General features: G+C 32.3%; 1 protein-coding gene across 2 annotated transcripts in view; it reads left to right on the top strand.

Moving 5' to 3' along the window:
* The first annotated feature begins 242 nt into the window (after positions 1-242).
* Positions 243-10,807, top strand: part of tmcc3 (transmembrane and coiled-coil domain family 3) — a 40,706-nt gene continuing 30,141 nt past the window's right edge. Inside the window, exon 1 of one of the 2 annotated variants that reach the window (XR_015482049.2) lies at positions 243-467. Coding sequence is in view for 1 of the 2 variants with exons in the window: in NM_001044813.2 (NP_001038278.1) it covers positions 405-467 (63 nt within the window). In the remaining variant the exon portion in view is untranslated. 2 annotated transcript variants of the gene reach the window in all.

Below are 10,807 nucleotides of genomic sequence, written 5' to 3'. Positions count from 1 at the left end.
TCCTTTTTAAAAAATGTTTTAACAATATGATCGTTTGAAGGGTAAAACTTGATAATGAATTATCTTAAATGATATTTCTCTAGTTTTGTTGGTCAACAGGTATTTGTTGGGTATAAACAAATTTCATTTGTAGCGCCTCCCCTGAACCCATGTGATGTCATGTCGAACTCCAGTCTAGCTCCTCCCCCTCTCTCTCCCCCTCTCTCTCCAGATAAATATGCATGCGGGTCGAGTGACTGACTGACTGAATGCGTGTGTGTTGAACCGTAGATCACAAAGAGGAATCCGCAGACCGAAAGCGCGCGGCGGCGCCCCGCAATCCGCCACACGATGTAGCAGAACCGATCCGCCGGACCGCACACGAGACGAGAGTCCAGTCTGACCGGACCGGAGTCAACTGAACTATGCCCAGCGCCGAGAGAACTTTACCCGAACTCGAGAGGAACTCTTTCTTACACTGCGACATGGTAGTTATGCTTGAGTCTTTTTAATCCATCCGTGCAGCGTGTTATCTGTTATCTAACCCTCAGTCTGTGCATAATGTGTTGGGATAACATATGATACTGTTGGTAGTTGTGATGTTGTTTTTCTGTTTACATCTGTCTGTCTGGGGGTTGACATTTATAACGTAACAGTTTCATTGTAGTAACACTTTCGTACGTTTGCTGGAAATGCTGTTATTTGATACAATGGAGATTGTTAATTTATATTTTGCTAACAATGGGACAGTTATCATGCTTGCTTGTTTGTATTTGAATAGATTTTAATATTGTGGTTGAACAGCAAGGTACCTGTTGTGAAATTCTGTTTAAATGCAGTGATGGAGTTTTGTTATGACTGCAACAACAATTGATGCTAGTGTTTTAGAAATATTGTATTTTTTAAACTCTTACTGCGAGGATGTCAGAAAATTCAAATTCATATATTGGTTACATTAGGACTTGATTTTTATAGTTGTTGTTTTAGAATAATGTTTTGATGCAAACGTTATTTTCTCGAAAGACAGTAAAAGTAACGTTGTTTATCTCATAAGTTAGTGTTTACTGTTTACAGATATAAATGGCAATAAGTTATACTTAAAGGTCAGGTTAAACTTCTGGCGCTGTTTGGTCTGTTTTGACCAATAAATACATAATTTAGAGAAAGATTATTTACTATTACTTTGAAATTTAAATATGTAAAACCTCAGAAGGTTTTGTAACTTGGAATGTAAACACACCAAGAAATTTTGGATTGTTCTGATGAAGTTAATGACATTAACCTAGATGTAATTTTGCACCAAATACTAAAGTTCTAAATGTTTGAGGTTATATATGGAATATAGCTAGGGCCAGACAGAATCTGCTGACATTTTTTACTGTTTCTGTGGAGAATTTTGTAAAAATCTGCTGATTTACGCAGAATTATTTTGGGAATATCGTAACTAAAAACTTAATATTTGAAATAAAAACAATAACTTTGTAACTTTTATTTAATGTTTACTATGCAAATCAATCAATCCACTTATTTAGTAAACAAAGCAAGTCTCTTCTATTATTTATCTACTAAATGACAGAAAATAATACTTTACAAATTGCATTTTAAATAAATCATATGAACATTTTATTAGTCAATAATATTACTGAAATAAATTTAAAAACAAAATATATACTTTTACACACATTATCACAATACGCAGATTACGTGTGGGCCTAATTAAAGCTAATATATAAGTATAATGTTTTAAGGCTGGGCGATTAATCGAAAAGTAATCGAAATCGACATTCAGAACCTATAATAAATCTATTTTTTCCAAGTCATTTTTTTCATATACTTTCCATACCATGTGTGGAGTCACATGACCCCACTCTGTTAAGGCTGAATTATACTTATTGTATTATGATTTCTACTTATTATATCATATATAGCACATGTAACGTTACTTACACATCACAACAACGTGTAGCGCAAACTTTGTGATTGATTGGTTTGGTAGCAGTGACGAGGGTGGGTGGCGCATTTTAGGCAATGCGTGTTTTATTATCAGTTGTTTAGCGTTGATGTTCAACAAACAATCATAGATAGTAGATGTGTGATAGTAGTGTGTTTGTTTACTTCAATTATTTATCAAATAATCCACCCTAAATCCAGAAATCTCCCACTTGTAATAGCTGAACATATTTACTGTACACAACTTGTAAGTGAACTAAAAGCAAAAGCATAAAATAAATCAATTTAATAAACGTTCAATATTCGTAATCGAGTTAAAATGTTCAATTAATTGAGATTTTAATTTTAGGCCAAATCGGCCAGACCTATAATGTAGTAACACGAATGGGCCCTTAAAATTCTAAATAACTGTATAGTTTCTAAAAATCTTTCAAACTTAAAATATTAGACAGTACTACTTGAATTTCACAGGAAACACAATGGTTATGTTTGACCGCACACAAGGAGCAAGTTCCTAAATAAACAAAAGTTGGAATTTTTGTCATAAATTGGACCCAGTCCTAAATGTGTGATAAAATATTTTCATTTTATAGAATATTAATAACATTTATTTCTCTTTTATTTGTTCAGTATTTCAGTTCGGTAAACAAAGTTATTTGTTTGTTGTCTCTTCAATTATAATTGAATCTCTCTACTTTTTTTGGTATAAACATTACAAAAAAATGCTAAGTAGTTTAACTATTTTGTTGAACATTAAAGAAGATATTTTGAAGAAAGTCGAAAACCTTTAACCATTGACTTCCATAGTATTTGTTTGTCCTACTATGTAAGTCAAGGGTTAAAGGTTTTCAGCTGTCTTCAAAATATCTTCCTTAACGTATAACTAATAAAACTCATAAAGGTTTGTTACTGCTTGAGGGATAGTAAATAGTGAGTAAATGTTTTTGGCGAACAATTCCTTAAAACTACTATTTTAAAAGTGCATATACTATTACTCTCTTAAAAGAGTGTGTCAAAGGTCATTGGATCAAACAATAATAATACTTAACCCCAGTTAGACCGGTTCCGCTTGTGTTTTCCATTAGGGAATTAGGCAATGGCCGTGCTTTACCATTCCAATAATGGAAATCAGATTTCCAGGCATTTCTTGCACACATACTTAAACCACACTGAGATGCATTTGAAACACTGGGGCTACGGTGGCGTGCTGGAGCATGTGCTTGGGTCTTGAGTCAGGCTGTTGTAAGCAGAACAAGTGCGCCTGTGTCCTGTGTGTGTGCGCGTGCATGTCTGTGTGTGTGTTTAGACCCTTCAACCCCTGGCACCAAGACAATACATGTGCCAGACTGAAGCTGTGCCCACATTGTGTTTCTTTTTTCTCTTTCAAATTTGAGTAGACTTTGCTTTGTGAACTTCTTGCATTGGTTTGTCATGATAAACCTCAAGATTATCATTTTAAAAGCTGCCACAATGTTCAATGATTTATTAAGTTAAACTGTTATTTGATATGTACTTCATAGCTTGGGTACTAAGTTTAAAATTTCTCCAGAAATATTTTAATATGCTAATTTATGACGTCAAAACTTAGCCCTCGAATGAAAGCTTAGGTTTGATCATGTTTGGAAAGGTCTTGAATATTAATGAGCTCTGCTTTATTGCTCCACTGCTCATCAGTATCTGTGCTCTCTCTCACACACAGACCGTAACGTACTCTAAAAATTAATGTGCAAACAAAATGAGTATGTGCCTTAAATCTTTTTAACTGTAATGGTGGAGAGTTTTATTTTAGCTAGAAGGAGTGAGTGAGATAACTCTTTATCTACTGAGTTGTGTTGTGGATGAAATACAGGCTGAATTATAATTGTACTTATTTAAAGCAATTGACTAGGATGTATTTGTATTTTGAAGCCTAAAAGTATGACAACACGGACATGTATTAAAATCAACTTAAGCCAGAATAGTTAAGTAAAGTGATCACAGTATGAATCACAGTAGGAGCTGAGTAATATGCATAAGGGGCTCTCAATCTGGTAGCCCAAAGTTCCGGGGGTGTTGTTTTTTTTCAGTCGAGCTAACAAAGTCTATCTAGATCTAGATAGATAATAGATCTTGACAGCCTGCCAGACTTTGATAGCTGACTGAAAAAACAATATCCCTGGGACTTCGGGCTACTAGATTTTGCGAACCCTGAGCAATCTACATGTACTTGTTGACTTATTACAAACATATGGTAAGTTTAACAACATGCACGTTATATTAACAAAAGACCTATTTAAACAGAGCATATACCTCTTCGGAGTGGCACTGAATAAATGCTTAATCTATATATCCTGCATTTTGTGTTTTGACATCCATGAACAGATGGCTAAGAATAGCTCTTTAAAAGCGATTACACACCACCAGACATGAAGCGCTGCACCACACCACATCTTTTACAATTCAAAACAATGTTTTAAGAATGTATGCACTTCAAAATAATTAGTCTGTTTAAAGTAACCAGTCTGTTGTATAGCCACAAGTATAAAACAACGTAAATACAAAGGATTTAGTCTCACTGCCACTCCACATACATAAGGTGCATCCCAAATCGCATACTTATGCACTATTGTGTTTATTACATTGTTAGGTTTTTATTGTGAATACAAAATTCTCCTACGAGAGTAATTATGCCACCTCCCGATGGTGAATAAGGTTTTATTATTTGGTACTTTGGTCATTTATTTCAGTAATTTGTCAACCAACAAACGTCATAGGGGAAATAGTTTAAATTTCTGCTTAGTAAAAAAACATTAATGTTCACTTTGGGATGAAATTAAATACATACTATGCTGTTGAGTTTGTAAATGCATAGGTACATAGTGTATAGTGTGCCATTTGGAACGCAGCTATAGTTAGTTTAGTGAAAGCTTAAATAATTTTAAATATAAGGGGGAAATATGATTGTTGTAATCTCACTAGGAAATGTTGTGGTATAACAGTCTGTTTAGTTCTGATTGCCCTGTTTTTTTACCAAGATTTTACACTCACAGGATTTACATGAGAATGAGGAAACAATGGTGTTTGGGACCTATATATTTCCATGTACTGAAGTCTTTTTTTTTTTTACAGTCATGTCAAGGCATACCAAGATTTAATCAAATGGTACCTTTAAGTCTAGATAGTGAATGCAGTTGCAGTGCATTTTCGTATTAAAAAAGTATTTTTGTGATATTGTCTTCAAATTTGATAAACAACTAGAACAACATTTTTGCCTTGGATTTCCCCCCCACAGTTTTAGAATAGAGCATGTTTTAGGATATGTATATTTCATTGCAAATAGGAACTTAAGTCTGTGCTCTAAAGCATTCAAGGTTTATACGTTTAAGTTAGACATGTGATTTCAGGTTTGTACCTGAAAAATAGAGAAAAGAAAATGGTAACAGGTAATAAATGAATTAAACTGTATATAACTACTACATATATACTTTAGTAGCATTAAGATGCTCTATAATACAAAATAAATAAATTAGTACCCACATTTGTGTTGGTTTCTTATAATAAACCTCAAGAGAATTACTTTTAAGTCAAGATAATGAGTGCATTAGTAGCAGAACTTGTGTTTGTGTTTAAATGAGGCTCTCGGAGGAAACACATTTTACATGCTGTTAGTGCAGAAGTGTGTTTTAGTGAATGGAAGGGGCGCTGATAGGCTTAATTGATTGTTTTCTATGTGTCTGCCAGTGCATTATTTAGCCCGTCGTTAATGGAGGGAGAATGTAAAACGCGTTCGATTAGGCTTTTGTTATTAAATTGCTTTACGTGTGCAATTTGACATATCATAAACGTGTGGCGTTAGTAAAGCTGTCTTTATGGCTCAGCCGATTGGATGAAGAGATAGAGCATTGATTAAATGACAGATCAAATGGAACCATTTATTGAGTTAATATTACTAATATACTCAACAGTCAAAAGTTGACCATTGTGTTTTGCCACTTTAAGATAAACAAAAGCAAAACACTTTTAGATCCATCTAAATAAAGACATTTTTTGGCAACCACAATATATAATACAAACATGTGATAAATTTTAGTCTTTGTTTTCATTTTGAATCACTTTAATTATATACATTTTTAAACGAGTAAATAAATACATGTAAATACATTTACAAAGTAACTAGTTACTGTAATTAAGCTACTTATCCACTGAAGAAGTATTGCAAAGGATTACGGTTCATTTTTAGGCAATTTAATTATAGTTATAATTAGGGATGTCCAGATCTGATCATGTGAACTGAAATCGGGCCCGATAATGCGGTTTCAGACTCGATCGGAATAAGATGTTACCTCCCAATAAGGACTTAGATATATATGAATATATATACGAATCATTATTTTTTAAAACATCTATAGTTATGCGGGGGCATGGAGTCTTGACTTCACACAGAAACAGCAAGACGTGCGGCATGACATAACTTTGTTGCAGAGATGCTATTGGTTAAATGCCAGCCAAGTAGAACATGGAAGCAGCTTGAAGCGGAAAGCGCGAGTATGTCTGCGGCCTGGGGGTATTTTAAAGTTGAAGACAACAACAATGCCATTGCCAACATTGTCATTGCCAACATTGTGGTATATGTAAACTTGGCATTGCAAGAGGTGGAAAAGAAAAGGCTACGTTTACCACAACAAACCTGATAAGACACCTTAAAAACAAACGTAGAATCTCGATTTGAAATGCCGTCTTGCCACTATTTTGCAGAGAATGCTATGCCATCCCTTTATAAGAAGATTTCTGACGAACTACTTTTCCTGTTATAAGATGTACCCCATGTTTCTTTCACCACAGATATATGGAGTTCGTCTGTAGCTTCCATGTCTGTACTAAGCCTTTATGTATTATAGAAGTGTCAGATCGGGTTTTCGGGATAGGTAGATACTCAAAATCAAATTCCTCTGACTCAAGAGCAAAAAAACTTGATCGGGACATCCCTAGTTGTAATACATTATAATGCCTTTCTAAGCCATTCTTATTCATTTCTAAGAAGCAGATATTGTCATTTTGTTACACAAATAGAAATTGCTATAATAACTATTTTTCAACTACGAACAATTGTGCTATAAGAAACAATAAATTGAGTCAGAAATTTGATAATTTCAAACTATGTTTGAAATGTGGTGTCATTGTACGGTCCATACATTGAGATTTATCGTGATTTTTAGTATTAATTCAAGTAATTTATTTCCTTGTTGGGTATGATTACATTTATGACACTGTAATATAAAATGTAGTTTAAATAAAAGTTTAATGATGCAGTTAAAAAAACGATTACTATTTTGAAGGAGCTTACCCAATACTGTGTGGAATGCATGAGTATGGTGCAAAATGGATGGCATGTTTTTTTTTTTTTTTACAGCCATAGATATTTACTTTTGCATTAAGTAATTTAGCACATGCTTTTGTCCAAAGCGACTTACAATTGAGGAGGTATTTAGCTCGTCAACAAAAAGAGGCAATTCACTCAAAAAGTGCTAATTATATTATAGATCTGTTTGGAATAAGTGCTAGATTAAGGGGGAGTGTGATTTGGTTATAAACAAATTGAGAAAGAAGAGTGTTTCTACAGGTGGTTTTCCAAGCCCACTCACCTGTGTGAAGCACACTTCATAAATGCAGTGTTTTTGCTTGTTTGTTTAGAGTGATTGTAAGAACATATCTGGTAGAAATGTGCATAACTGGTGTAAGCATCGGTTAAATGTGAAAGCTATGAAAGAGAGCGTGTTTTCCACAAGTGGTTTGTCAAGCCCACTCACCGTGTGAGGCACATATCTCTTATCAATGACTGTCTTATTGTTTTTATCATATGTTCTTGGACGACTATAATGGCCCATTTTCACTGACTGGTACAGTATGGGTTGGTACAGGTCAACTTTATCAGGCTTGCGTTTCTACTGCATTTCCACTAAATAAATAAATAAATAAATGCAACATATATGAACACGTAGACACCTTTTCAGTGTCCGATATGTTACAGAAAAACTACACACGGTATACACTTAGTCCTTATTTGGGTTCAAAAGCAACACGCAACATATAGCGCAGCAAACCTCTCATCTGTATCTGTGTCATCTAATCTTCACCAACACATGTAACCTCTGTTAAAAAGTAATACCATCATTCCGAGTTCATAATAGTCCATAAGGCGATGATAAACATGGCAGTTTGTTCATGGTATAGGTTGTAGAAAGAATCATTTGCTCCTTTGTTTTTCCGGATTCTCCTTTTGTTTTTTTTCGTTCTAGAAAGTAACTTGTAGACCATTAAGAATTTTTGAATATAAGATACTTACCAAGTCAAAGTCATTGGAAAGGTATCTGCTGCATTTATGATTAGTTCAAAGTGTTTTGGAAAGAGTATTCTCGCATAAAACTAAATTTTCACAGCTAAAGCTTGTACATTACATTTAGCTCTTGGACAAATAGAAAAGAACTGCAATGTCATTTTCTATTTCTATGTCTTGCTTGCTTGCTCAAGTCTATAAAAACTGATCATCCTATTTTCAACATAATAGAAAAAGGACTCTAGAGAAGGAAGACATTGATGTTATTTTTTTGTTGGATACCTAACCATGTGGGATTCATTTTCAAAATGAACGGGCAGATAAAGCAGCTAAAGAAACCTTTGAAGCTGCTTTGAATCTCTACACTAATGAGAAATGGCGAATGGATTGGAATGAATGTACAAGAGCAATTCCATCCAAATGTCAACTTTGCCATAAAAAAATAATTTTTCACAAAATAGCAAATCTGTTTCTACATTTTTTTGTAGAAGCAAGTATTTTTCAGTACTTTAAAAATACTCAAAAATGTCTCTGTCTATGTTTTTAAAAACTTATATTTGATTTCCCAAAGTCACGCAAGTGGCCATTTAACTTTTGTCACATCCATAACAAAACTTTTCCCTCAGGAATGCAAAAGTATAAAATAAAGTAATTAATTTTTGTTCTATAGTGAGCAAATTCTTATCTTTTTGATTAGCATTATTTCTTTTTGTGTGCAGTTTAATTCACAGAATTTCCACAAAGTATTTTGTATACTGTTAACTCGCAAACTTTTTTGTTTTGTTAATTTTCCTCATTTAAAATATAAAATGTTGACAGATTAATATTTTTTGATCCCATAACTCTGTGGTTAGTTGTTTTGGAAAATATGAATAGATGTTTTCATATGATGGTAACATATACTTTCTCTGGAAATTTATGTTGAGATTTTATTGCGGTTGTCACATCCATAACGCTGGAATTGCTCACAAACAACAAATTGTATGAAGTCTATTGGTAAATGACAGAAATAACTACCATTTTCAAAATGACCAGGTTGTAGTTACAAAAATTAGACAATCTTTCTCCTATATTTCGAAAAGAACCACTTTTTTAAACTTTTATAAGAATATTTGAACTCAAAAATATATTTTTTAATAGAATGCATATTTTTAAACGATATTGTTTTTAAGGGAAATGTAAAAGAGTTGTCTCCTGGATCAACTTATCACACAACATGTGGTCCTCAATAAATGTTGGTGAAGCAATATAGATTGCCCGTTCATAAAAAACGAAGTCTAACCACATTTTAGCTGACTGCGCTGCCTTTCTATCTATATTTGAGGTGTCAGTGTCAGTACGGTTAAAAAACTATTGTAGTAGTAATATTTTCATGTGCCTGATGATTAAAAATAGATCTGTTTGTAGTTCTTTTTATCTTGGAAATTATTGTTTACATATATTATTGTTTGTTTAGGATGTCCATTTTCAAACTCTGATTCCAATGCCTAATTATTAAATTGTTAACATTTTTAATAATGAAATATGTGTTTTTTAAGAGTGTGAGTGCATTATGATGCTATTAGTTTGAATGGTCTTAAAGTGACAATAACATAGTTCATCGCAATAAATGTTGTTGCTTTATATTGTACCATAAAAAATAGATATTGTGACAGGCCTACTCCTGGAATAATTTTAGAATATTTATCATTGGCCAAGTTGAAAGATCTAATATGACCTTTTATTAGTATTGTTGTTGTCTGAATGTTTTATTTTTGTATGATGCTATTTATTAATAATCTGTTATGTTTGTTAATTGTGTGCTGAATATTTAATACCAATGTTGGTGTAATGCCAATAAATAAGTAAAATGAAATAAGTTAAAGTAAAACAAATAATAAAAATAAATAAAAATGAGTAATTAAATAAATAAAACTAATTTAATGAAAATAAACACAATACAGTAAATAAATAAAATAAATACAATTAAGTAAATAAGTAAAATAAATACAGTTAAGTAAATAAATTAATAAATACAGTTAAATGAATAAATAAAATAAATACAGTTAAGTAAATAAATAAAATAAATACAGTTATGTAAATAAATAAAATAAATACACTTAAGTAAGTAAATAAAATAAATACAGTTAAGTGAATAAATAAAGCAAATACAGTTAAGTAAATAAATAAAATAAATACAGTTAAGTGAATAAATAAAATAAATACAGTTAAGTAAATAAAATAAATACAGTTAAGTGAATAAATAAAATAAATACAGTTAAGTAAATAAATACATACAAATTAAATAGTATTAAATCAATCAGTCTATAAAATTAAATACAATTAAATAAACACTTGAATAAAATTTTATACAATTAAAAAAAGAAATTACATTATAAAAATGTAATTAATTACTCGGGCCACTTTAATAACAAAATATTACTTTAGAAGATTTAGCAGATATTAAGCAGTCTAAAAAGGGCTTGAAATTACTTAATGAAGACCAGCAAAAAATAGCCACCACTACTCTCTCAAACAAACACTCCAGCATGCAGTTGTTGTTTTGAGGACACTCTGCTGGTTGCA

This window comes from Danio rerio, chromosome 4 (genome assembly GCF_052040795.2).
Source record: "Danio rerio strain M-AB ecotype USA chromosome 4, GRCz13ab, whole genome shotgun sequence".
NCBI lineage: Eukaryota > Metazoa > Chordata > Actinopteri > Cypriniformes > Danionidae > Danio > Danio rerio.
This window is presented reverse-complemented; position numbering and strand designations above follow the sequence as displayed.